This window comes from Ciconia boyciana, chromosome 6 (assembly GCF_034638445.1).
Source record: "Ciconia boyciana chromosome 6, ASM3463844v1, whole genome shotgun sequence".
NCBI lineage: Eukaryota > Metazoa > Chordata > Aves > Ciconiiformes > Ciconiidae > Ciconia > Ciconia boyciana.
In genome coordinates, this window is record NC_132939.1 from 26,357,112 (window position 1) to 26,384,805 (window position 27,694).

The 27,694-nt window shown below is 52.1% G+C and overlaps 1 protein-coding gene across 9 annotated transcripts; it reads right to left on the bottom strand.

The window, feature by feature from the left end:
* Nucleotides 1-380: 380 nt before the first annotated feature.
* On the bottom strand, nucleotides 381-22,736 carry TP53I11 (tumor protein p53 inducible protein 11). Of its 9 annotated transcripts, XM_072865012.1 has the most exons (10): nucleotides 22,246-22,375; nucleotides 21,001-21,050; nucleotides 17,014-17,167; nucleotides 4,846-4,973; nucleotides 4,602-4,760; nucleotides 3,811-3,869; nucleotides 3,336-3,384; nucleotides 2,795-2,891; nucleotides 1,774-1,875; nucleotides 381-541 (listed from the first exon to the last, which is right to left on the bottom strand). In XM_072865012.1, exons 5-10 carry the CDS (start codon nucleotides 4,728-4,730, stop codon nucleotides 408-410), a joined length of 570 nt encoding a protein of 189 aa, XP_072721113.1. In that variant the 5' UTR covers nucleotides 4,731-4,760; nucleotides 4,846-4,973; nucleotides 17,014-17,167; nucleotides 21,001-21,050; nucleotides 22,246-22,375; the 3' UTR covers nucleotides 381-407. The 9 variants fall into 9 exon arrangements, with proteins under 9 accessions (XP_072721113.1, XP_072721107.1, XP_072721105.1 ...); XM_072865006.1 differs by lacking the exon at nucleotides 22,246-22,375 and adding an exon at nucleotides 22,626-22,711 and having other exon boundaries at nucleotides 4,602-4,973; XM_072865004.1 differs by having other exon boundaries at nucleotides 4,602-4,973.
* Nucleotides 22,737-27,694: the final 4,958 nt, after the last annotated feature.

The window sequence follows — 27,694 nt, forward strand, 5'->3', positions numbered from 1 at the left end:
GCCAAGTCCTTTGCCGTGTCTCCTCAGGGATTTGGTTTCAATGTGCTGGTCTTATTTTGTGCTTTGTTCCAGCGGGTTCAGAGCCTGTGATCCCATCAGCCAGTTCCCCCCGGGAAACTGGCTCTTTTCCCTGAGCCTGCCAGGCCTGCACACCTCCCTGAGCTTTCCTCCCGCTGCTCCTCGCCTCCTGCAGAGGGGCTGGGGGGTCCTGCCCGACACTGCTCCCCTCCATTTCACCTGGCAATGCCACCAGCACCGGGTTACACACTGATTCATGCCGGTAAGTGGAAAAGAAGGAAACCACTTTAGAACCAAAAGGAACTAACAAAAAAAAGTTATAATTATAATGCAAAATTACCGACACAAACCCTCCCCTCCCACCCTTCCCATGACAAAAAGCCCAGGAATTAGACTTTCTTGGGACGGCGTCCAACTTGGTAATAATAATAAATGCTGATGAGGATGAAGAGGGCTCGGCTGACCAGGAGGAGCATGGCACCTGTGGCTATCCGGCTACTCTCAACCAGGGAGACAGTGGTAACTGGAGGAGAAGGAGGAAGACAAGGCAGAGGTTGGTGATGAAAAAACAAATGGAGACAAGTAGCACAAAGCTGTTTTCTACTGCCCTCTAACGCAGCTTCCTAGCGAGACCTGCCGAGCCTTGTGAATGCAGAAGCTTTCACCACAGGCTCACACGCACAGTGAACCCATGGCAGAGGCTTGATTTCACAGCATTGAAGTTAGCCACAGCCCCATAGTCCCCAGAGCTCCCACTTACAGAAACCCTGCTTTAAAGGCAGCCCCACGTTCAGGCAGCCACAGCCCGAAATGGTCACTCAAGCAGATGCGAGTTTCCATCATGCTCAGGTTTTAATTGTCGAAGCTGCATGTTCCTGAGTTTGCTTTGTGGTTTGACCACTTCAGTGCTGATAAACATTTTTCAACTTCAGAAGCACCTATAAAATTCGCATAGTCCACACATGGTACCTCTTTTCTGAGCATCTCTCTTTTTTTGGCTTACCAACACATAGCCCATATCTAAACCAGCTACCTTATAATATAGTTAGTGAGCTACCAATATACAAAAACCCCCTTCATTGTTAAATATAGACAAGCTCCCTAGAAACAAGCTGAACTGTTATTCTCTGTTTCGGTAAGACCGAACATCCCCCTTTTCAGTGTAGGTTTCTACAGTCTTTTCTTGTTAGCCCCAGCATCTAGGCAGCCTGCTCCAGGAGATGACCTGTTCTGGCTATGAAGGTCAGGATGTTTTTAGGGAGAAAAATAAATTAATCATCAGCAGATGATGTTTTCCCTGCACCTGGGCAGCCTTCAGTGAGCAGCCCAAGGCAGAGACTACTCCATGGGGAAGGAAAAGGGAGAGAGCTGGCAGGGAAGATGCTCCCGGGGCCAGGTTATATTTGCCAGTCCCACAGAGCAAAGGAGCTGTCTCCAGCACAAGCCAGGCACAGCACAGGGACAGCTAGGGATCGGGTACCCCTGTGGCTGTGCCAGCCAGGCAGCAGAGACAGCATCTCCCCATCAGCTGAGTCCGCTAGGACTCCCAAGGCCTCACCCCACAGCTCCTTCAACCTAAGAGTTTACTCCATCAGACCCAAAGGTACTGCTCCAATTTTGCCTTCGGTCCCACCGCTCACGCCAGCTGTCCTGCCCACCCCTGCTTCTCCTTCCTCCCTGCCCGGTGGGGTACGCAGCATGCACCCCCATCCTTTGCCTCGTCCTCCTCCCTACTGGGTGGCTGCAGCTACTCACCCAGGAACTGCACGGCGAAGTAGCACGCCTCCATCAGCAGGGTCCAGCGGATAATGACTTTTTCGGCAGTGTAGAGGGCGTTCCACATGATGAGCGAGATGCCTGCGGAGGGACAGCAGCGCGCAGCTGCCCGAGGGCTGGGGGCTCACTGGGAAGGGGCAGCCCACCCACCTGCTCCCACACGAACCATTTCGGCCTCCACGGGAGGAGGGCGGGCGGGAAGCGGTTCCGTGAGCAGCTGCGGGGACGGCTGCATTTCCAGCCGTGCCCGCGAGGTGCTGCTGCAGCCTGCGGGAAGGAGCCGCCCGCCAGCCCGCCCGGGCCAGGGCAGCCCGCAGCCCGCAGCCCCAGCCGCCCCCCCCAAAACATGGCTTGCAAGCACCTGCCTGCCCTTTGGTGCTGGGCACCAGCCTCTGCGGCACGCCAGCCCCAAGAGGAACCTGGTGGGGCACCCAGAAGGTGCAGTCCCTGCAGCCTGGGAGCACTAGTGGCCGCAGCACAGGGGGCAGAGCTGTGCAAACCCCCTGTGTTTAATTCCCCTCCACTCATTTTCTTCTCCAGATGGTTTCTCTAGGCTCCCTTCAACTTCTTGTCCTTTGCCCCCCACCTTTCGGGCCCCTCACATGGGGCCTCCTGGGACGCTGTCGCCTGCCCCTTCTCTCCTCCCACTCCCACGAGGAGGGTCTGGCCCCAGCTGCAGCCCAGCACCCCATCTCCCAGCCCATCTGCAATTCCCCTTTGCTGGGGCACTTGTGGGTACGGTACTCCCCCAGGTATTTAGAGTGTGCACAGCCCTTCTTACCCTGCCTGCAGCGAGAGTGAGCCCCTACTAGGAAAAAGCAGCAGTAGCTGAACAAAATACCCCTAAACAAACCATTTCTTTGCTATGAGCAGATCTTCTGCTCTCCGGCTGCAGTTGTCCTGCTGGGCACAGACTTTGACCCCTCCTGCCATTTTGGCCTCTTGTCCCCTTACTCTATGAGGCAGTGGCGTGCCCCAGGCACAGCGGCATGGCACTCACTGAGGAGGGCTCCTCCATAGAGCCGGATGGGAGTCTTGCTGCTCACCGATTCCTCGTCGAAGACGGCGTCGTAGAGCTGGTCAGGGAAAGCAAGGGCCTGGCAGAGGCAAGGGAGAGACTCAGCAGCCTGCACTGGCCAGGGCCATCAAAACGTGCCCTCTTGGGCAGCAGTGCTCCGACATCAAGCCTTTATGGGATCAGAGCCGCCGGCCAGGAAATTGGAAATTAAGGAGGCGCAAGAAATATCAGTGTGCGAGCTACTGGCTTCACAGCTGGTTCCTATGGCTGAGGCTGCCATGCCATGTGTGGTTTATGACTCTGCTAATGAAAACAGACTCCGGTGACGGGAACAAACCTCCAAGGATACTGCTAGCAAAGCCCATTACCGAGACATGCTGAGGGCAAAGGCCTTGCAAGAGAAAGCGGTGGCAAGTGCTGGAGGCAGAGGAGAGGGATAAATGCCGGGGGCCGAGGAGCCACCCTGGGGCACCCCTTTGGCAGCCAGGAGCTGGCGGTGCCCAGGACCACGTCCCTCACTTACCATGATGGCGACCCCGGAAAACATGATGGCGGAAACCAGCTGCCAGACCCTGTGTGGGAGGGAAGACAGAGGACCTGGCGTGAGCTCATACTTTGCAAAGCATTCCTGGCTGCCTGCTTGGTCATCAGCCTTCATCCCCCCCTCGCACAACCGAGGCAGCCACAAGGGGGTCCCCGCACAAGGGGGTTGCACAACCGAGGCAGCCACAACAGCGCAGAGGGGGGTCCCCGCAGGACGCACCACCCTGTCACACGTGAGATCAGGAGCTCCTCCAGCCCCACGCAGCCCCTGTGGTTCCCAGCACCTGCTGTGGGACAAGAGCTTGAGGGCCTCAGGCTGATTTATGGGGGAAGAAAGCAGAGCTGGTCTGGTCCTGTGGCCCCCGAGAAGCCCCTGCAGGGAGCAGCATCAGCAGCCACAGCTGTGGCCGAGGGCCCTTAAACGAACCCAGCTCCGAAGTGGCTCAATATCTTACCTGAGCCCCAGTGGTTCCCGGACAGCAAACTTGATTTCATTTCCCAGTACTTGGCTAATCTGAAATTCAAATAAAAGACATAAGGTGACTGAGCAGACCCTTCCCCAGATTTTAGGCAGTATTTGCCAGCCCAAAAATGCATACCTAACTGCATGTGGGAGTTTATCTCTAAAAGGGCTGGAAGGAGGATGACGACAAGGGATTCATCTGTGACCCCTTGGTCCCAGCACTTGCCAAAGGCTGCCTTGATTTCCACCAGAAGCTACAGCCTCTACTGCTCCCTTACTGGGATCAGCCCTGTGCAGAATGTCCTCCGGCTCTGGTATTTCACTGAAACAGGTTGGTTGTTTGCAATTCAGGCCTCTTCCAAGAGGCACTGCAGCACTGCTGTTTAAATCACTGCTCCAGTGTCCAGGCATTGGTGGTGCCATGGTCCTACAGCACCAGCTCTGAGCTAGCTCCCGGGCGTCTCAGCAATACAATTTCAGGAATGGATTAAAGCAGCTTGAGGGAAGAGCTCGCCCTATTACCATGAAAAGCCATTTTGGGCAGCTCCCATGCACCCAGCAGGCTGCGTGGCCCCTCGCTGCTCAAGGGCAGCATTGCTCGTGCCCACCACAGCCTTCACTCCTCATTTTACAGGAGCCCCATGGAGCTGGGAGCCCTCTTTTTGCGAAAGAGGCTGCAGAAGTTAGACGCTGAGAAAAAAACACACCACCTCAGTTTGCCCAGGCAGAACGTCTCTTTTCCATTTTTGCTGCACGCAGGCTTCCCTCTCCCCTGCCCCTCACCTTTGAGCGATGGACCTCGCCGTCATCGTCCTCCCCGCCGACCCCGAGGATCTTGCGCGTCTTCAACCTGCTCACCAGGTCGGTCTGGCTGTGCTTCTTCATCAGCGGCGGGGGCTGCTTTGCCGCCATGGTGGTGGCCCTCCACCACCGAGCCCTCGGCTGCGAGGCGGCACAAGGGGGAGGGTGTGGGAAACGGCTCTGCCGTCACATGAAATTTCACGAGGTTCAGGGAAAAAATACCAACCACCGCTACAAAATCTTCCTGTTAGGCTGGCAGATGGCTCCTCATTGTCCTGGGTCAGGGAGCCCTGGGGCGGGGCTGGCCCTGGCTACGGGCAGCTCATCTCAGGGTGATCCCACCGTCACCGGGATCTGCCGGAGGGGGGGAGGAAAAGAATCAGAGCAGCGTGGTTTTAGCATGGGCATTTAGCTATAAATGCTTTTGACCTACAAACTGTAGTCTGGCCTATCTCAGCATGAGGCAATGCCCAGCAGTACCTCTATGCTGTTTCCCAGACTAGGCAAATTAAATGCTTCCCAGACTAGGGGAATTGAAGTCATTAAGTGATGCTTTGCCTTTTGTCTTTCCCTGTGCCATACATCACACCCTTCAGCTGCCATTTCAGGCCAAATACCACACAAGTCTCAGGTATTTATTTGTTCCCCCTACCCCCAGGATGCTGCAGCCCCCACGTTGTGCCAGAACATACCAGCCCCAGAACAACAAGATGCAAGACTTTCCTTGAGGATACGTTGCTTTCTGGGATACAGAAGATGGCAGCAAGCAGAAACTACAAATACTATCTGGGACAAGAACAAGACAAAGATAACCGACAGAAGCTACAGTGGAAGAGAACTTCTACCTTGGCATGGTCGTATAAAGGTAGAGGTGTCAAGAGTCCCATGAAATCACTCTATTATCATCCTGCAATCATAAAACCTTGGAAACCCTCAGTTCATAACGTGTTTTCTTCCAATTTGGCTTCATTTCATCTTGGCCCAGCTGAACACAAATGCGTTTCTCCATTTGCCACTTCACCCTCCCAGAGACCCACAGACAAATACCCACAGGCACCGGGCACAACTAATCCAGCCCAGGCAAGCAATGGGCTCAGGCACCGGCAGTCCTGCGCCCCAGCCGAGCCTTCCCATGGCTGCCAGGGTTGGAGAGAATTTATGCTCAAGTCTAAAGAGTTCACGAGTCTTCGGGGAGTAACGAAATGAGGTGCCAGTTATTTTGGCATTGTGCATGCAAGTGTCGTCCCACTGCCTTGTGAGGGATTTCCCTCTCGCAGGAAAACCCTTCCCTGTGGTTGTCGAGACAAGAGCGGACAGGCACGTCGGCAAGTGCTCAACATAACTCTTTCTGTAAGGCAAAGCTAAGAGGTCTCGCTGGGACAGTGCAAAGACTGAATCCCACGATCAAGTGTTTAATAAGACCCTTTCAGCAGACCACAGGCAAAATGCTTTCCAGTGAGCCAGTTCAGCTACTCAGGGCTTTGCAGGTGCTTCTTTTGGATTGTAGGGGTTTGTTCGGTTGCGGTTTTTTGCTCTTATTCCACTGAATAACTAAGCCCACGTTCCTGGAAAGGCAGCACAGAGCCAGATGCAGCAGCCAGGGTCTAGAAATATTTCAGAAGTGGGACAATGGAAAACAATCACTCAGGAGGAAGGTGGAAGCTGTATACTCATGCCTACACTCGAGCACAAGGCAGAAGCTCAAAAGGTAGCTGCTAGTAGAAAAGTTTGGAAGATTTAGCTTGTCTGGAGTTTGGAAGATTGGAAGACTTAGCTTGTCTGGAGTACATACTGACCCAAATTGTCACAGTATGTACTCAAATCTAGGTAATCTGCACACAAAATCCACCCCAAAGCTAGAGTTATGTGTAAAAATGAAAAGCTTGACCTCTTTTTAATTTCTTTTACTACAGTTTCTGCAGTCCTTTCTGCCCCCGGCAGCCCCAGACTCAGCAGCTTGGGTATTGAGTGCTTTCCCACTAAAACTGCACTGCCACTGAAACCAGAGAATACTCCTTCCTGGGGTATTTCTAGCCCAGCGTTTTCTGTCCAAAGCTATTCAGACCAATCCTGAAGCAACACCCCTCTGCTGAATGCTCCTCTCTCTCACACTGAGCCTCAGGACCACTCTGAGGCCATCCCACATCCCTCACCTGGCCCAACGCATCTCCTGGGACACGGGGAGGACAGCCCTGAGCGAAGGGCTGACAGACAGTGCCCCAGGTATGCCACGCTGTCAGGAGGACCCTCACACCCCAGAAAGGCACTGGGTACCTATTCAGCCACTCTCCCTCCCCTGCACGCTTTGGTGAGGAGCAAAGCAAAGTCTTTCCAAAGACTTGCTAGCTGAGGGAAAGGTCTGGCAGAGAGCCTGAGCAAGCAGCATCCTAGTCGCCCTGGGTCACCAAAGCCATCCCCAGAGATGAGAGACCCGAGGCTTGCTGGTCTTGATAGGACCTGGGGTGCTGAGTGTTCTGGCCACACCAGCCGGCACCTCTGGATCCCTCTTGGTTACTTGCTAGGGAAAGCGTGCTGCCCACTCCTCCTGCTCCATCCTCTTCATGGTCAGAAATGGCAGGGGAAGGGAAGATGGGATGGGAAAAACAAAGGGGAAAAAAAAAAAGAAATAAAAAGAAAAAAAAAGAAATAAAACGAAATAAAGAGGGGGGGGAGAGAGAGAGAAGGGGGGTGGGAGAAAAGGGGGGGGGGAAAGGCGGGAGGGGGCAGGGAGAAGAAATCTTCAGATCTAGAGAATCTCTCCTGAGGGCAAGAAGCAAAAGGATGGTGGTGGGGGCTCCATGACTCACCAATGAAGACAGCAACGAATGGCTCTGTGATTACAGAGGCCGTTTTGCAACTCTGACCACAGGCCAGAAGATCAGAATTTGCCTTCATCAGTTGTCTCGCCAGTTGCTTTCAGGGCAGGAGTTGGTGGAAATTTATCCACATCATCATGAGCACTGCTCTCCCATTAAGAATTTCCACTAATTTGTGGTAAACCACTGGCCAAGAGCCGGGACAACGTAGGCCAGATACAAGTGCCAATAAAACAATCACCAAAGGCCATTCTGGTACATAAAACCACACTCCCACCACACTAAGCACAGCTAGAGCACGGCCCCGCAGCCAGACCCACATCTCATTATCCCCATCTTCCAGAGAAAGAGCCAGTCTAACGAATACTGAATATTAATGAATAATGATCTAATGAATGCATTAGCGCTAACTGAATGACATTCAGATAGAAGATGCCGAGGATTTGAAAATGTTGTACTTACATTAATGTATCCTGACACACTGACAATTTAGAGGATGTTTTCTATTATCCCATGTGTTTTCAAAGGGGAACCTCCACCTCCTCCTTCTCCCACGATTCTTTTTTCCTTAATCCGTTTTCTGAGCATCCCAGGGGCTGTGCAGATCAATCACCATAAACAGGCAATTCCTACTCCCCGCCACAGCTCTCAGTGATAGGCAGTGCCTATGTGCAGCTGAAAGAGGGTTTGTTCCTCCAAAATCCTTTTTCTTTGCAGGCTCCTTTCAGTATCTGTTCCCTTGCTCAGCTGTTCAGCATACTGCACTCAATTTTGATAGCTACTGCTTCATGGTGCAAAGAAACCTCACTGGTGCCACGCTAATGATAGCTCAATCCCTCCCCACCTCCACAGCTCTTCCCCCAGCACCTCTGCTTCCCTCCCAGCATCTGGAGAGAAGAGCAGCTCTGCAGCGTGGGAGAGGGGGGACTCAAACGCACATGCGATGATGCTGCAGCAGCCAGAGCTGCGTGCCCATCGAGGGAGGTGCACGGTGCTGCGAGAGGGAAACCAGACCCTGTTCCCGTAGGCACCTACAGCTTCTGCAAGCTGCTGCCTAGCAGCTGATGGGTGCTATCCCGCCCGCCTGCGAGGACACAGCTCCCCAGGGGGCCCTGGGGACAGGGCTGCTGCCTATTGCTTAGCTGGACATTGCTGTTTCGGTGGCACTGCCATCCACGGTGCAGCCTTTTACCCGACAGACCAGTACTGCTCAAATTAAAGAGGTGGCACTACAGTACCTCTCGCTCCAAGGGTTTGAGGGCACTTCCAATCTGCAAGCAGAGGAAGAGAAAATGAACCAGAGTCAAGCCAGGATAATGAGTGAACGGTTTATACGTTTAAGCTGGGCATAAGTTTGTTCAGCTCTATCATGTTCAGGCCAAGGAGAGGACTCTTGCTATCCTGTTTCAGATTTCCCAAGTCAATACACCTGACACAACTCAACATCTTGAGCCCACTTTGATTTGTTAAGCCTAAGAGTTAACCAAGAAGGTGCAGTGGTGTATGTCCTTTGTAACAGCCTAACAGGGCATTTGCCATGCCTAAGCATCTTTCACGGACCACAGGCTGAGAACCACCGGTAAGTATGAAGGAGCAGCACCGTCCCTTTACAATATTGGAGTTCGCCTGGGAGCAGCCTGGCAAAGCCCAGGGGAGTTCTCCAGTGCTGCAGCAGCACAAGGGGGTCCGCACGTGAAAGGGGCACCCAGCGCGGCAGCTGCGCTGGACCCGGCCCTCACAGCCGGGCTGATGCCCGCAGCATTTCTCTTGCAAGGCCCCGGCAGCTGTAACGCATTTGTCCAGTGCTTCTGCTGTTTCTCCAGGCTCTGGTGGTCCTGTCTCTCTGCTGGTGAGGACAGTGCCAGGTCCACAGCAGCTGCTCTGGACCCCATACCTGCTCGGCTACAGAGACAGGAAGAAAGCCTGGGCTCAAACACACGGGCAGGGCAAAGAAGAGAGGCGGTGGATGCACAGGTCAGAGCAGTCATACAAGAGCAAGACCAGCCAGAAAGGAAAAGATAACTTTCCACATATTATTTTCCACCAGACAGCCATCTCTTCCCTCTCCTTGTCCACGAGGCTCATTAACAAATGAGCATTTGTTAATATACAATAACAATACAAAATAATAACATTAACAAAATATCTCGGTGCTTCACAGTCTCACCTTACTACAGCCCTGCACCTTCAGGACAGATGATATCCCCACTTTGGAAACACCAGGAGATTACAGACAGGATCCACAGACATACTAAGTACCTTGGCTCTTGCAAATATTAGGCTGTTGCCTGATCGAGTGGGATCCAAGACTCCTTTTTTCCCCCACATATGAAGGCTCAGTGTGCTCACTTTTACATGCAGAAAATCTCTTGGTAAACAACCTCAGACACTTCAGGACCCTGAAATCCCATGGGACAAGGCAAATTCCCTGTGTCTAACCCAACACCACACCTGAGAGCCACAAAGCATCTTTGTGGATCCTATCCAAACAGCCTAATACAAGTTTCCCCAGGAAACCCATGGTGGAGCAGACCCTGAGTCAAAACTCCCCATGTCCCATGTAACTACTAGAAGTAAGTACATGTAACTAGAATTACAGCTATCTCCATGCTGTACTTCTGGAACCACACATCCCAAAACCACGGTGACTGAACCAGCTCCCTGCCTAGATTTCTATCCAGAATGGAAATCTAGATGACTAGGACCTGTCGGCCACCAGCCAGCTGCGGCAGCACATCACTATCCCTGTCTCCCAGTTGATTTCTTCCATGCCAACTGCAGCACATGGCTTCGCATGCTCTGGGCTACCAACATGTCTTAAAACAAAACCAGAATAATTTGCATTTTTTGCTGGGAGGAATATACTGCCACCCATGCCCTGGATGAGGCATACAAGTTCTCCACCCTAGAGAAGAGAAACTATCCCAAAGCAGTTTCTGCAGGTCAGGAAGCCTCAGAGACCTGCAGGGAATGAAACGTGATCAAGCCAAAAATAACCTGATGCTCAGGCAGTAAAAACAATTAGCACTCAGCCACCATGGCAGCATAATGTAGCTGTTGCTCCCGCTCAGTCTGGCACAGTCTGTACACCTAAGCAATGGGGATACTTCAGATTTCCCACCTGTAACAAGCCAGGTACATGGGACTCCCTTCCCACATAAACACCAGCCCTTCCAGTACAGAAGGCTCTTCACAACACCAGCACGAAACGTCTCTTGCCAGAGGTTCATTCCCAGCTCTGCCACAGCCCTGTCGCTGCCTTAAGCAACTCCAACAGGCACAGGGACACTGTGTCCTCCCTAGGGAAAACCTACAATCCTGTAGTGTCACCGCGGTGACACCCTGCACCTACTGCAGCTCCAGCAACCATGAACGCAACGGATGCGGCCAGCATTACCACTCGGCAGAGGACCACCCTACTGGGGAGGTAAGAGTTAATTTGTGTTACTTGCCCTCTTAGCACTGCAGGCAGAAAAGGACATCCAACGCCTGCTCAGCCTTTCCCACACATCCTGAACTCCACCTGCTTTAGGGTGCATCCTCAGGCAGGCTCAGCCCCTGCAGCCCGGCTCTCCCACTGCCCCCAGGCACTGCGGCTCCTGCCTGCAAGCTCCCCGTGGCCATAAAAACATCCTGTCCCAAGAAGCACCGCTATCAGGGGCCAAGCCATACCGTCTGGGAGGTATGGCCTCGCTCAAGGATTTTATTGCCCATAGGTTTCAAATTTCCTTTTGCATGGAGCACAGGAGAGTTTCTTTCCGTGTCGCAGGATGTGTTATATAGCAATCAAAAGCTGTGAAGTGCTCAGTTTCCCCACAACAGGACAAAAAAACCCTGTTCCTCTACTAGTTTCTCAAATGGGAGCTATAATTAAACACTTCTGCCGGCCTGCTAAGCACCACCTGCAGCAACGTGCCAACCCCTCCGTGGCGAGCCAGGGCGCCTGGGCTTCACCTCGGGGGAGGAAAGCTTGCTTCCTCCCCGCAGCAGCTGGCAGGGCGGTCTGCGACACACTGAACACGCTTGGTCAGGCACCCTGCACGGCTACGGCGACCGGCACACACGACGCCCCACAGGTGCCCGGTCGGACGCCTGGCCCCACCGCAGCCCCGCTGCACGTAGCTCGGTGGGCTCCCAACACGGGGACAAACAGACTTCACGTTTCGTCCGCCACACGCATGCACACACAGCCCCCCAAGTACCAGCTTGGCCACGCTATCCTGCTTTCTCAAGTAGCCCATCCCTTGCTGCTGAGGAGTGCTTTGGCAGCAAATACAAAGGACGCAAGGTACAATCTGCTGCTTCAGCGACTCCTGACTCCCATCTGTATTATTTACATACAAGTCCATCCCCTCCATCATCCTCCTCCCCGCCGCCAAGGCCCTCAGCCCGGCTGACCACAGCAATCCATCATCCCAAAGCTGCCCTAGCTCTCCCGAGGGCTCTGGCAGCCATGTCCCAGCCTCAGCCCACAGCCAGCACCCAGCCCCCTGCCTTCACCCCGGATGGCCTCCACCAAGCAGTTAAGTTTCCCAGGGAGTTGGGAGGATGGAGAGAGAAGGAAATAAGACGTTTTGGGATCAGGTGCTCTTTTTCTTTAAGGGCAATAAAAGAGGAGAATTCCTCTTTTGATTTCCCAGCCACCTTAGACAGGTGTTTGTGGGAGACAGTCCCAGAAGCTTAGCAGGCCATCTGTCCCGCAGATGATTTCTAGAGGGAAACATTAGAAGGAAAAATAAAACCCATATGCACACACACACACACACACAAAACCACACAAAAAAATGAGTAAATCGACCCTTGCTACTGGAAAAGAGCAACTTTAAAAAGCCAGGAGAGCCCTTCAATCAAACAGGATAATAAAGGTCGGTTTTACAGAAAATCTGATGCAACTCTGTATTTCATCGCCCATGCCTCACACCTGAGGAATGACACAGGCTCAGAGAAACTCTACAGAAAGTAACCCTGGGACCAGGGAGAAGCCCAGACACATGCTGCGTACCCACGACACCACTGAATACTGGATCATCACAGTAAAATGAGGCTTCTTGGCACTTCTCCCCCAACAAACTCAAACGTCCCCAGATTTTCTTTCCACTGTGCCCCCAGACGGTTGACAATTTTCACTCACAAACCCTCCAGGAAGCTGATGCCCTTTATTCCCAACAATCCTCCAGCTCTATCCCTTTCCAGAACTCAAAAGGAAATTATAAGAAATTACAATTTGGGAGATTTGGTCCCCTCAGCCACACATGAGCACAACATCCCTGTGTATACCGTCACTGAGGCGGTGATTTCAAAGCCATTCTTGATGCAGTCTTCCCCAAAAGAAGATGAACTACATCTCCAGCAACATTATTTCTTTATCTGCAGTCCAGTGACTTAGCCAGCACAATGCAACTACCACAGTCTATAAACTACCAACACAACTACAGCCATGAAATGGAAGATCAAATGAATAAGGCTGTGTCACTCTGGCACCCCAGAAGCAGGTTCCTGACCGGTATCATGCCTGGATTTGCAGCCCCAGCCTGAGAACAGCTGCTGCAGGACGCCCCAGCACCATCAGATTTTTTTCTTCCATTTTTGTAGAAAACAATGGGTTCCTCTTCTCCCATAGTCTGTCATGATATGAGCAGATGTACAGTCTAGGCACACACAAAGAGGGGAAAAAAGGGCAGATGAATAAATTTGCATTAAGCAGGAAGACTGCCTTTTGGTCTAGCCAGGATATTTCCTGAGTCCCAGGCACATAGGGACTCACAGGACTTGTGCCTCTCGTTGTGCAAGCAATGAAGTTTGCTTCTATGACAGAGAAGTCCTGTAAATCAGGCCTGATACGAAATGGCCTGAGTGGCCACCAGTCAACAGGTGAGTTGTCACCAACCCTATGTTATACAGCATTTTCCATATTACATGGTCATATCCGCATCCTGTAAGAGCATATTATTTACGTAAATATATATAATTTATATATAATAATAAATTGTATCTTAATAAAACAACTATATATTATTTTTATACAAATAAAAGCTACAGTTTGAGTTGTGTGGACTTGCTTTGGGTCCCACTGCACGGTGACGATCTCTTGAGACTGGTTAGTAAAGACAATTCAGGCTGCCAGACTGGAGTATTTTGGCATTCACCTATATTTTAGTCTCAGGGGACAGAGGAGCCACAGGGGCAGTTTGTCCCAGACTCCCTGCTGGGAGATGTCAGTAAGAGCCTTGACTCCTGCTTCTAGGTTAACCATTTACTGTCCTAGAGACTGACACCACCTTTCATCTCTTGGCCCTGGACTACCACCATACACACCACTTGGACCCATCACCTGCAGCTTGGGAACACATTCTCACATCCTCCCTAAACAATTTGCCAATATTAAGCCCTGCTCATTCACACACAATTACAACGCCAGGTTTATCACTCCATGGCTCCTTAGACTCGAAATAAGCACAGACATGCAGACGGGCTCGGGGAGTTGCTTAGCAGAAGGCCTCCCAACAAAACACATACTTTGATGACTTGGTAGCCTATCCCCAAGTGGCAAAAATCTCCCTCTGACACCTTAGCAGTTTCCATAGCAACAGGTTAATGCTAAAAGTGTTAGATGCAAAATTCCCCATGTTGGGCAAACAGGAGCTAGGAGGACAGATTTAGAAGAGGGAAACTTCTAAATAGCTGCTGACAGAGCTAGCACAGGCTCTGCTAATTCACAAGTCAGTGGCGACCTGGCTCAGAAATCCCTAGCAATGTGCTAGCAGGACAGTGCGTGGTGCACGGGGACGTGGCTGTGGAGCACCACCCTGCAGCATCCCTGAGAACGGCGAGGAGCCACACGTAGCACTCTCTCCTGCAACGAAGCACTTGGAAGTGAAAACAGCTGTTTTCAGGAACAGAATTACAGTCCAGCATACAGAATCACAAGCCTGAAAGCCAAAAGACTAGATTATAGGTTTGGCAGTGCTGCTGCTCCTCCACGCAACCAAGACCAGGTCATTTAACCTCTCAGACCTCAGTTTTCCCAGTTGTATATGAAAAGCAAACCTACCACCCAAATTCATATGGCTTACACTCGACGGGTATAACATTTCAAAGGTGACTGCCCAGGCTGTACCCCACCAGTGCCAACTGCCTGCTTGCGATGTGCTGCTGAGGAAGGCTGCGGGCTCCCATGCAGCACTCAGCTCATTACACACGATGTGTCAGAGGCAGAAACGCCCTTCCTGTCCTGAGTAACAACCAGCTTAGCATGACATTAATTTTTTCTGTCTGTCTTCGTCCCTTGCTGGTGGGAGAAAGCACTGTGGAAACCTTGGGGTGAACCTCATATCAATACCACCTTCGCACACATCAGAAGCTCTCGGAAGATCCTCCTGGTCAGATTAAACCCATATGCGTAAAACCAAAGCAGCCACAGCTCAGTGCGATGCCACACAGGGGAGGAAGGCAGAGGGGAGCCTACCACACTACCAAGAAGCAATTGCTTTTGCCAGTGTGGTTCTCAGGTCAAACATCCTCAAAGAACCCACAGGCTTTTCCCACAAATGCTGCACAGCCCCCACCACCCCTCCACCCCACCCCCTGGAGCTGATACAAACCTGACTCTGCTTTTATTTGCTGCCAAGTCAGGGGAAAACACTGTGCATGCACGCGTGTATGTGTATGTGCACGTTTGCTTATGCATGAGCTGTCAACCCCTGAATTATGCACAGATCAACAAGGCTCTTTGAATTCCCCGACTGTGAAGTGCGTTACATTTAATCTCAACCTTCCTTTTGGATTTCATAATGTGCATTATCAGCAATGGGTATTCAGCACACAAGCACCCTTCAGAAAGCTTTCATCAGAAAATAGAAATAATATAAAGAAGATTGAAAAAGACAATGCCTCCGATGCGTGAGAGGTTCTCCAGCTTCCACAAAAGGCCAGTGTATGTGTACTGCAAGGATCACACTCAGAGAAAGTCTGTCCCCAGCGCAGAATAAAAGCATTTCACAGGTGGAGAGCATGGGGCTTGGAAGCATGAAATATAACATCAACCTATAGCTCTCCTCACCTCCCTCTTTTTGGCTCCCTGGGAAATACGCTGGGTGAGCCATCTCCCAGAGGTGCCTATTTTAGGACAGGATGCATCTCCTGCAATGGCTTATCTCTTTCCATAGACCACAGGAGGAGCCTAGAAGATGAGTGAGACTAGGTTTTTGATTGCTCTTGCATGGATGGGCAAGAGAAATTCTTGATCCTTGCAGTCAACTTTTCACTACCTAGTCCTAGGCAAATAATGTATCACTTTTGCCCATCTCACAGCATGGAGTCACACTTCAGGATTATAAAAAAACTAGACAATGACCTGCAAGAAAAGGGGTTCCCATCTCTTCTGCTGGACATGGAGAAGCTATGTCCTAAGCAGACCTGCTCTTATTAGTTACAGCCACAGAGGCCACGCATCAGCCCAAGGAACTAAAGCAAGATTTCTCTTTTTATAGCAGAGAGGAGACAAAGGAGTGGACACCAGAGTGTGGCATCAATAGCCTTGGTGATGGGGGATATCTGAGAAGAACTGAGAGGTCCCACAGTCAAGGAGCTCTCTCCCCATCTCGCCTGTCGCATGTGAGAGATGCCTTAAGAAAGAAAGAAAGAAAGGATAAAGGTACTACTGACTAGTCCTTCTCCTTGCCAAATTACACACTGACTCCCTACCTTTGTTTGACTCCTCTGCCCAGGGACAAGGAGGCAACAGGGACACCTGGGAAGCGAAGTGCTAGCAGCACCAGCACTGACAAATCAGGGTCTCAAGTAACCACGGAAAATGCAGTTGCCAGATGTCCCATCTCTACTATCAAGGGTTGTTTAAGGATCTTCTCTTGTTTCTACAATTTTAAGTCTCAGACACTTGGATACAACAAGCTACAGTAATATCAGCATCTTACAACAGCTGTGTGTGTGTATACACACACATAGTGCTTTGCTGTGTGTATGCGTGCATATATACATCTCTATCAGCAAGCATATAGCACAGCCTCCTGCTTAGAACAGCTCATGACACCAAAGTGTCAGGTTTTAGTCAACACTTTCCCTGTTACCTTACCTGTAATGTCATTCCCATGCATCAGTGGCTCTGGGGATTGCAGGCTGGTCTCTTCTCCCCCATGTTCTTTGCAAGCACCAACAAAAGGCACTTGGTTTGCATGGTGATGTGGCACAGGAAGTAAATTGGCTGGAGGAGATAAGCTCAACTGCTTTATTATTTCTCCATCCATCAACCATCAATGCATCCTACTTGTCCAGAGATTTAAACAGTGGATGTTGACACGGCTCACGGAAGGGACTTGTTGAACTCATGATATACAGCAGCTGGGTTTTTGCCAGCAGACAAGGCAAGAACACATTCATACACTGCAATAAGCAAACAGTTGCACTGGGCAGGGCAATGGGGGAGGAGGGTGGGAGGATGCACTATAGGTGCCTGCTGTTCAGAAGCACACCAGATTTGTGGCCAGCACTTCCAGAGACTCCACCAGTAATGCTGCTATTAATGCTGGTATTAAAGGCAGCTAATTTTTTTTCTCACTTACCATGAAAACAACCTGGGAATGTGCAGACAGATGGTCTAAATTCTTCAGTCCTGTTTGGTGCAGCCTTTGACTCCTGGCAGATTTCCACTTTCTGTGAAGCAATGTTTGGGCGCTCTTTATTGCTATTAAGCAGCTTCTACAGTAACTTTTTTTCCTAGGCCACAAAGAAAATTTTGGTGAAAAGCCAATACCACCCAGCTCCTCTGGACTCAGTATTGCAGTTTTTGAGTTTCCCTCTCCCCTCTGAGAGGAGGCAGCTCGCATTTCTACCTCCTTGGAATACGCCGAGCATTTACCCTGAATGACGTGCCAGGCAAGTAAAATTAAATGTCCAACAGAAGGATTCAGAGGGACTTGAAGTCATGGATGGGTAAGATACCTTGTTTCCTAAGAGGACAGCCTGCTTCCTGGAACTCCTTTACCACAGAGTGTCTGCACCCAGGCTGTGCCCAAGCCATCACCCATGTATCTCTCACAGCTTTGCCGCAACACTGTACAGAGGACCAGCGAGGCTGCTGCTTAGATGGGTGTATGTCATGCGTAGCAAGACAGGGCGAGACAGCCAGGAAGGCTGAATTAAAGGCACGTTCTTGGCGGTGAGGAAGATGGGTTCAGAAGCACGGCGTGCACAGGCTGACCTCGGGAAACTGCCTGCTCTTTGTCACAGCCATCTGCATCTACAGCAGGCCCAGCTGTGAGCCCAAAAAGAGACTGCAGCGCCCAACAAGGGCTGGAGTGATTTTAGGGCTCAGCAGCGGGATTCCTGAAATAACTTCTGTCAGCTGGAAAAGCTTCTCAAGTCTTTCCATGACCACAAACAACCGGAGACCAGAGGTTTGTATTTCACTCATAAGATGGCACCACTACAAAAGAGCACTTCTGCTGCCATCATGGGTTACTGAATGAACGCGTACTCAGACAAAAACACCGGCTGAGTCACCCACAGAGTTTCCTGAAGACTTGTGGGTTTTCTCTGTAGGTCTCTTGCTCAGCTGCTGACACGGCCTCAGACTGTTGACTTTCTCAACCCAGGCAGGATACGGCTAAAAACAAGAGGGCTGCAAGCCTTTGTGTGCTGCTCTGCTTGCACCTGCCTTCCCCCTGCCCCTCTGGGCCAGGCAGTTGAAGTGCTGCCTGATTTTAATAAGAAAAGGAGGGATTTCTCTCCAGTACACAGCAGCAGGCAGCTGCAAAAGGGACTAGGTGCTAATCTCCCTATAAAACACAGAATCCCTTCAAACAAATAATTAGGTTGCCGGTGGCCAGTATTAGCTGATACTCCTCTGTGCGCATCTCCCGCTACATCAACTCAAACTGCTAATACCACTCCCCAGGAGACTGGACTACCAAATCACTGTTTGATTTATTTCTAACTGCTTTTCTCCCCGTGCTCTCCTTGGCGCCTTTGACTTAAATTATCTTAATCCAAATCCCTAACAAAAACTTCTAGGAAGCTCTGCAGCAACGGAGCCAGCTACCAGTCCCTATGCTCAGGCTTCTGATTTTGGCCCCATAGGTGCAGAAAGTGAGCACACGGTTTCTGAACACCAGCATCAGCAGAAGCCTCTCACCTTCAGCATTAAACCCAGCTACAATCATTTTTATCATTTCCCCGTTTTGGTGACAGATCGCTCCTCCCTCCTCCCCACAACCACAGCAGCAGTCAGTATAAATCTGAATTAGAGCTTTCTTACAGCCTCTGTGGCTTTGGACATCCTGTGGGTCCTTGGCTTTGCCCTGTAAGATGAGCTGGGTAAGGGTCCAACCAAGGTCTGGTATAGATGAGTGAGGTACAGCCTAGGCAATGATTTCCCCATCAAAACCAACGCACAAATGTGCTCAATAAGTTCCTATTTTGCATACAGAGGGACAGAAAGACATTTACAGGTTTAGCTAACTGGAACACACCCCCCCTCACAGGATGAGGGTGAGAAACGTACCCACATTGTGAAACCCAGTGGGAAAGTCTGCTGCTGGGGTTTTATCAGAGCCCTGGGAGGCAAGGCTGTGGAGCTAGCACGGGCTCCTGCGTGGTGGGTCGTCCAGCAAGACCCTGCGCATCTCCGAGCCTCATTTCCTCCATCTGTCATCTGGGGGCAGCCACACTAACCAGCACCACAGATGGGCACTGAAACACACTGAGATGCATTAACCCTTGCAGATGACATAGAGCTGCACAAACAGAAGAAACCCAAGAAGGCGAGAGAGTCATTTATCATTTCCCTTCATGTCTGAACCATCAAAGTGCCTTTGGTTATAGCTGGACTTGTCTTTGTGAACATCTTTTGGCATCTTGAGCAAGAACTCTTCAAACATGGAGTGAACTCATGCTAGCCTGTGATCTCCAGGACAGAACCAAACCCGTATTTTCCAAGGGAAGGCAGGAAGCAATGTGAACGGGGAACACCTGGTCACCTCTTAAGTGTTGTTTTTCCTGGTCTGGAGAAAGTCCCAATGTATTTGGGGACCAGCATTGGGTCTTTTCCTCCCAAGACTTGTTTTCACATTCCTACGTCAAAAATACAAAACCCATAAGATCTACTTTCTATAAATAACGTCCCAAGAGTGCCAAGGTCACCAAGCCGTTCCCCCTGGCACCTGGCCAGAAGCAGAACATAAACAATCTCAACATCTTTATGGTGCACGTGTGCTTTTTTTCCTGTGCCAGGGGAAGGCTTGAAACCAAAAACGTAGCACTAGGAAGACAGACACCCCCACTTCATGGTCCCGTTGGTCTCTTCTCACTTTTGCCAGCCCAGAAGAGCCCCCAGCTCCACCCCGGTCAATGTGCAGCCCCCTGGGCAGCCCGGTGGCAAGGCAGCCCATCCTGCCTGCAGCAGAGGGAGATACTCTTTGTGTTGTAACAACATTTAGCAGTTCTCATCAGAAATTTGGGTACTTATTGGATGAGGACCAAACACGCACATAGCAAGGAACATTTCACGATCCAAACAGCTCAAAGTGATGCTTGTAACTGGCATGTGGAACCATCCCTCCCAGCCCCTACAAAGTGTTTAATAACACTTTGACCTTCAAAAAGCTACAGGACAAGCGAACACCATCTGCAGGTGTACTCTGGGCATTCTGCACACTTCAGCACTCGATGCTCGTTGAGAACAATAGAAAAACACTTCCCTTTGGATCAGGCCCCAGCCTCCAAGCAGCTGCAAATGGACAGAAAACCTCAGGGCCGAGCATCTCTGTGGTTTATTCTGCACAGATCAATGGCAACCCCAAGCCCCACCTTGATGTACATCTCTGGAGATGCTCTTGTGCTCACATCTCTCTACAATAAATCCTCGCTACAGGCCCGCAAGCAGAAGGGATCAATTTCCCTTGAGACTGTACGGCAGACATCGCCTCTTCAGCCCCCTGGTTGGGCCAAACCACCTACCCAGAGAAGAGCTCCCTTGACCTTGTTCTGCACAGCAGACAAAGAACAAAAACACATGGACACATTATAAAGCAACTAAGTCCCACTTTTCACAGCTGCCATCAGTACCCAGCCCCTCTCTGCTGACGGCACCAGGACCCCGCAGGTTCATGGTGTCCCTCGCAAGCCACTGTGCATGCATCAAGTGTATTTATGCAACCTAGCTGAGATATGGTTAGGGCTAGTTGAGGCACCTTCATGCTGAGTCTTAGGATCTTGTTTATTTTTGCTTTTCACCAAAACCCTTCTAAGAAAACTTCTTCCTGGGGGGACCCCCCTGCCTAAAGCATAACTACTATTTATTTGTTTAAAAAACACTTTCCTTATCCACGGGCCCTGAACGTCATTATTCAGCAGACTCTGCTTTAGTGCAAGATATAGTTACCGAGCAAGTTATTTATGCCAGGTCCAGAACAGCTAGTGCTCTTGCATACTCTGTAGTTTCTCATGGCTTAGCTGTACTGGTGGTAGCCCTAATGTCAACAAGGCTTTGGTTGCTTCTGGCATTTATACCGCCCAGCCTCTGCAGACAGAGGAGGTGGATTAAATGGTACCTGTTTAATCAGTCGCAGCTCGGGCTTTGCTGGTCCTGTCTCTCGGGCAGCTGCAAGAGGGACAGGGACATTGCTCAGGTAAGGGAAAAGCTTGATGGACTCCAACTCTAGGCAGTGCTGGGGAGGGCAAGGAGCAGGCTTAGTGCTGCTTCTTCCTCAGCTCGGTTTGCTCAGTTGGAGCTATACTCACCTGGAAAACCCAAGGGCTGCTGCTGCTCTAGACAGAGCAGTGCACCTGCTCAGCAGGGACAGCCAGGCCCCACAAGTGGCACGGCAGACATCTCTGTGTGCAGGGACGCGTGAGTGCCCAGGCAGGGACCCAGAGCCCGTTGAGAGCTGGCTCACCCCACCTTCCCCCTGCTTTGACGGCAGGGGCTCTGTCCTGTCTCCTCTCCCCAGCTCCCTCCTGCAGCGCAGCTCTCTCACCCTGTCCCTCTCCCTCCATCCCCAGCCCAAGTACCACCCTGTCTCCCATGGTGAAGCTCTCCCTGCAGCCAGGGCTCCCCAGCACACCTACAGGGCTGCATCCCATGGGAGCATGGCCGTGCTAGCCTCCCTCGTCCCTACCCCAGGCACGGCTTAGCCATCAAGGCTGACCTCCCAGCCCATGCAGAGGTCAGGACACAGCCTCCCCTTTCAGGCACCTGAGGCACCCATTTGGGGACCCTGGTCCTCCTGTGACTCTTCCCGAGCAAGCAGAAAAGGATGGGTGCCTCCAGGAAAGAAGCAACATGGGAGCCCAGCCTTTGAGTGGAGTGACAGCCAGGCGAAAGACCTCGCCACAAAGCTCCCAGCCAAGGGACCCACCTGCCCACCACCTCACAGGGCGGCATGGCTGCTGTCCCCCCATGCCTCCGGGTAACCCGCCACTCTCCCACCAGGATGCAGCGCTCCACCACCTCCTCCTCCACCCATCCCACCCGGACCGCGCACGGCCAGGACGGAGACGGTCCCACCGCAGCCTTGCGCAGCCAGCACAAGGGCTGCTCCCTCTCCTGCCGCCCCTGTCCATCCATCATCCATCCATCCATCCACCCATCCAACCCGGCCCGCGCTGACTCCGGGGAGCCCTCTCCGAGGGGACGCCGGGGAAGAGGGGCCGGCCGGCGGCTGCCAGCAGCGGGCTCCCGCGGGGCGCACGCCCGCGGCGGGCTCCGCGCCCCCGATCCCCCCGACCCGGGTCCCCGAGACGCCGGGGGGCGGCGGGGAAAGCCCGCGGCGCGGAGGGACGCGCACGGTACTCACCGCCCTAGCGCACGTCCCGCCGGCGGCGGCGGGCCCGAGGGCTCGGCGCGGCTGCCCCATGGGCACAGCAACGCGGGGGCGGCGGGGGCGGCGGGGGCGGCCGGCCGGCGCCGCGCAGCCCGCAGGCGGCCAGACTGAGCCCGGCCCCCGCGCGGCGCCGCCTTTACCGCGCCCGCCCGCCCCGCCCGGGCCGGCCCACCGCGGGCGGGACCCGCCGCCGCCGCCGCCGCCGCCGCCGCTGCTACCGCCACCGCCACCGCCACCGCCCGCCCGACGGGGCGGCCCCGCCGCCCGCCCCGGCACCGGCGCCGCGGCCCCCGCCGGCCGGCCGCGTCGGAAGGCAGCGGCTGCCCGCCCGCTCTGGGCGGTGCGTGGGTTACCTGGGGGCTACGCGTGGGTTCCGGGTGGCTTTTGTGTAGGTTACGCGTGGGCTGCGCCTGGGCCACGCGTGGCCGCGGCTCGGCGCGTGGGAACAAAGAGCAGCGTCCAGGGGCCTGGCTCCTGGGAGGGGAGGAGCGGCGGGGGAGGCCCGTGAAAATAAATCACTGACTGGGAGCAACAAAAGGCTCCTCGCCACACCCGTCCCTTTGGGAAGCTGCCGGAGGGATCTTTCGTCTGTGGATGTTCAGAGGGTTAGGGCGAAGGGAGGGCTAGCGGCAAGATTGGCCCGTCCCTCTCTGCAATACAAGTGGGGCCTTGGTCGTTCTGGTCATGGGCGCACGCTTCCGAGGACTGTTACACAATTCCCTGTAAAAGGCAAAAGAGGAGAAACCTCGGCACAGGGGAACACGCATGTTTTTTCCAAGTGAGTTCATGCAGGGGCAGAGCCTGGCTCTGCTTCTGCAGAGAGAGCTGCAGGGCCAGCTCCCCCCGCCGACCCCGGCCAGAGCCTGTCCTGGAGAGAGGCTCGCATCACTAGGTCTCTCTGGAGGGATGCTCGGCGAGCAAAACGGGCGTGCTGGCATTTTAGTGTTGCAGTTATCTCAGATCAGGTGAGATTGTAATGAAGGAGAATGACAACATGGTAAACAGCAAGCATCAGGGGCAATTAGCACACGGAGTGGTGGCAGCAGAGCAGAGGGCAGCTCTGTCTCTGTCCTGATGCCACTCCTTGTTTTTCCGAGTGACGTTTCTGGTGTGTTTGTTTGACCCAGCTCATTTCACTGAGCCCGTTTAGAGGTTTAGAGGAGTTCCACGCTAACAGAAGGGCAGTGTGCCCTGGTGATGGGCAGGGAGGGGGACGCAAAGAGAGGCGGGATGGGGTGGGAACCTTTGAACTCACTTTAACCCCATGGACAAACCCGAATGGGGAGCCGCATCCTGAAACATCCGGTGTGATGAGGTCATTGCAAACACAACGGTGTCCTTTTAGAAACTGAAGGCTCGTCCGCTGGGAACTGGGCTGAAATATCTCTTTTCACAGAGGCCAAGTAATGGATCTTTGGGAAACAGAACATTTCTTCAGAGGGAATAGCTGACATTTCAATAGCTGGTTTTGCTGCATAACGGGGAAAAAAAGCTGAAGATTTTATATTTAAAAAAAAAAAAATCAAAACTCCAAAACAAATCCAGTCCTGACTTGGAGCTAGTGAAACATTTTACCGTGATAAAGTTAAAAATTTTCAGTGCGATTGTGCCAGAACTTGTACAAGAGATGAAATATTATATGTACTCCATCTGGGCTCTGCGGCATTGAAATATGATAATGTAATACAAAAGCACACAGAGCAAAATGAGAAGGCAAAGCTGAAACAATCATGTTTTACATTATTGAGATGAAATAACTGCGATATTGTCAAACAAGGAAAGTCAAAATATGTCATGCTGGCTTTTTTAAAGAGAAATTTGCATTCAAGGAGATCTCAAAATTGTTTCAAAGAAGTAACGAGCAGACAGTTTTCTGAGGATAGCTCAGGATGCTGCGTCGGGGTAAGAGTTTCAGAAGTAGTAAACGTCATTTTTCAAAAATGATTCAAACATTTGTGTCATCCGATGTCACGAGGAGCTCCAGGGTTATTTCTGGCATGTATAAACGTGCTTTTGAAAATATTACCCTCGGACAAGATTTGAATTCATAAACGAGAGCCAGAGGCCTTCTGCAGCAACTGCTTTATTTGAGACCGCCTAGATCTCCCACCCACCCACCTTTTCCTCATTCAGAGGCCTGGGTTGAGCCTTTGTCCTCCCTGCCGAGTATTTCAATGGCAGGACAACCGCCACAAAACACGCTCTGAGCTCTGTCCCTCTCCCCTCTCTCTTTGATGCTGTTATCGCCAGGGCGGATCATCGCAGCATTAATATTGGTCTGCGTGACCGCGGTTTGATAAGTAACCTCGGGCTTTCATGTGCATTTCTCTCCGGCTCCCCAAGCGACAGGCGGATGGGTGCAGGCAGCATCTCTCCTGTGACTCCTTGCAGGCAGGCGTGGGGTGTGACACAGCTCGCAGGAATGACCAGCAGCCCTCTGCGGCAGGAGGCCCTTGAGAGAAGACTTACAAAAGGCAGCAGCCGGTCTGCGGGAGGCTTTCACCTGCGCAGCGCTGGAGCCTTACATGGGTCCAAACAATCGTTAGTTTCCTTCACAGCAGCTTTAGTACGTGTGCAATCAAACCTTCGCTGCAGCATCTCTAGCACGCGCCAGTGACTTGGGGCTGACATTGTCATGCAGCGTTGTACCACAGGACTGAGGAAATCCAACAGTTCAGAGTCACCAACTCGTTGTCCCCCGGGAGCTTCGGCTGAGGCACTTAATCAGGCGGTGGAGAAGGAAGGATGAAAAGCAAACTCCAAGCTGTGGGCCTGGGGGAAGACCAGGACGGAAGTGTTGCAAACAAGGGCAGGGAGATGGGAGCAGGGAGAGGGCTGCGCTCACCACTGGCACCCGCATGAGCTGGCCAGAGCCTGGTGCTTGGATGAGAGGGAAAAGGGAAAGCAAAAATTTGTGAACTGTCCCTAAGGAACGTCCTGAGCTTGGGGGAGAGTCCGCGGAGAGAGGTGGTGACTCGCGGAGAGCAGGACACAGAGGGCCAGGGGCTCTGAGCAGAAAGGGGGTGGCCCTGGGCAGCAGCAGAAAAGGGGTGGCCCAGGGTGCCTCCCGAGCTGCACTTACGAATATCTGGTGGAGGAGCATCTGCAAGGGAGAAAGGTCTCGCAGCCTCCCCCCTCACAGGGGAGGAAGCCTTTTGTGTAATGTGTGGACCCCTAGATCAAAGGCACAGCACGAGTGCTGTTTGTGCAGTCCTGGGCTGGCGAAACACCAGCCTGCCTTCTGCATCTCCAAACAGGACAGCCTGTTAAACATGATGCCTCCAAAATGTGCTAAGGCAGATACATCAGTAGAATTTGTTATATGCAGTGTTGAACACATTAAAATACATGCTGGGAGGAAGCAGCGCAGGAGCCTAGACACTCAATTCTGTTAGACTGTGTGTGGAGCAAGCCCCCGCGATGCTGATGGGGAGGATTTGGCTGTTTCCCTGGGGAATGCTGAGTCTTCATTTCTTTCCAAGGCCGGTTGGAAACACAGAGGGCACAGGTAAAGCCCTTGGGCGGCACTGCCTCCTGCTCTGCCCTGGGGGCTGGCCCTGTGTGTCATCGACTCACCGAGAGCCACGTCTCTTAATACCCATGAGGGGTATGAGTGGGTGCACCCTGCCTGTGAGAAACCAGGGGCAACGTATGGAGTGGCAATATAGAGAGAGCAGGGTGCTGCGAGGGGCTGGTGCTGGCAGCGAGATGTGCTGCTTCCTCCGATGTCCCCCCCAGGCTCCGGGGGGTGAAGGTGGTCCCTTGCCTGAGGGGCTGGAGGTCTGCGGCCATCCTCAAGTAAGCCCTCCACCTATGCAGCACCCAGTGGGTGCAGAGCTGCTTTATTTAGTTAATGTCAGTAAGGCTTCGGGTGGAAGGATAAAATTGTTTTCTGAAAGGGGCTTGGGGAGGGCAGTGCATCCCTCTCAGCCTGGGGAAGCGAGGCAGCTAGCTTACATGCAGCCGGCAGTTGTTTGCAACAGCAAAGCAAGGGAAATAATCAATACTCTAGATGAGTCTGGTTTTTTATTAGCACCTCTCACAGCTCTGGCCATCTGTCCCCTTGCATCCCCAGGGTGCTACCCCAGTCCCCGCAGGTCCTGTGAGACAACACGTACCATTTGGGCTGAGATTGCTCCTTATGGTTGGACCCAATTCTGCCACCGAGGTGGGGCTGGAAGGTAAAGATCATGATGGGGACACTGTCTTCACAAGACCCGAGCTGCTTCAACAGCAAGGTAGCCTTTTTGTCTGGGAAGGGAAGCACAGAGAGGTAGTGCAGGGTCCGTGTCCCCAGGCTGCTCTCTTTCAAGGATGCTTGCACAGTCAGATGGACAGACATTGCAGGAAAAAAAGCTGTTGAGAAAATTGTGTTTTCTGATCTGTGAAAAGTGGTGAGGCCTAGAAAGAGGAAAAAGTAGGTTCCAGATTGGCACATCCTTTTTGTTCTTTCAAGGAAAGCTCAAAAACTGTTGTTTCAGGTCAGGGCATTTTGATTCAGGGCATGGAGAGTATTGCATTTGAATCTCTGTCTTTAAATAATTCTGTGTATACCCAATTCAGCAGAAAAATTAAGTGCCATTGAAATAAAAACTTTAAAAGCAATCTCTCCAAATTTTACCTAAAGCTGCATAAGACTTACTCAATGTTTTTGCTGAAATGGCATTTTTAGGAGAAAAAAAAACTCACAAAAAATGAAAGCCAGCCAGCTATTCCCAGACTGTCATCTGAAGGAGTTGGAAGGTGTCCGTGCGCACCCAGGTATCACTGAAAGGGGATCCAGCACCTGCGCAAGGCTCCTGCCGTAGCTTTGTTGTCTCAGCAAGATGGGCACAAACTCCATCCACTGTAAAAGGAGGTCACATCAAGGTAGAGCAGTAATTTTTTCCCTCTTTTTCTTGCCCCTTCAGCAGCCTCCCACGCCCTTCTGGATTGCCACCCTTGTTTTCAAAATTCTGTGATGCTTTTTCACTGTTACCCTGTAGCTGCTTTTCCCTCTGCCTACTCACCCCATCAGCTCTGAGCCTCTTGGAGCATCCATGGGTGTCCTCTTTTCAGTCCTTTTATGATCTATATCTGAGATTGTCTTGTTGTCCCTGTAGCATGTTGAGATACTTGCTGACTTCAATTTTCACCCTTTAGGTTGTCATTTTCTCACACTAGGAAATATTTCCTAGTGTTTCCTTTGACAGATGCTACAGAAAATGCGCTGAGTGGTACATCCATAAGGTGTAAGATCAGAGGAGATGATTAGACTACCTAGTCCAAATTCCTCTAACCATCACAGCTTCTTGAATTTCATCTCATTAGAGCTGTATTGAGTGTGACAACTTGTACTTCTTCTTGGCTGCAGCATACTTTCTGGAAAGGCAGTCAGGACTAGCCTTTACTGTAAAGCTGCTTTGCAGAAGTTACCTTCCTG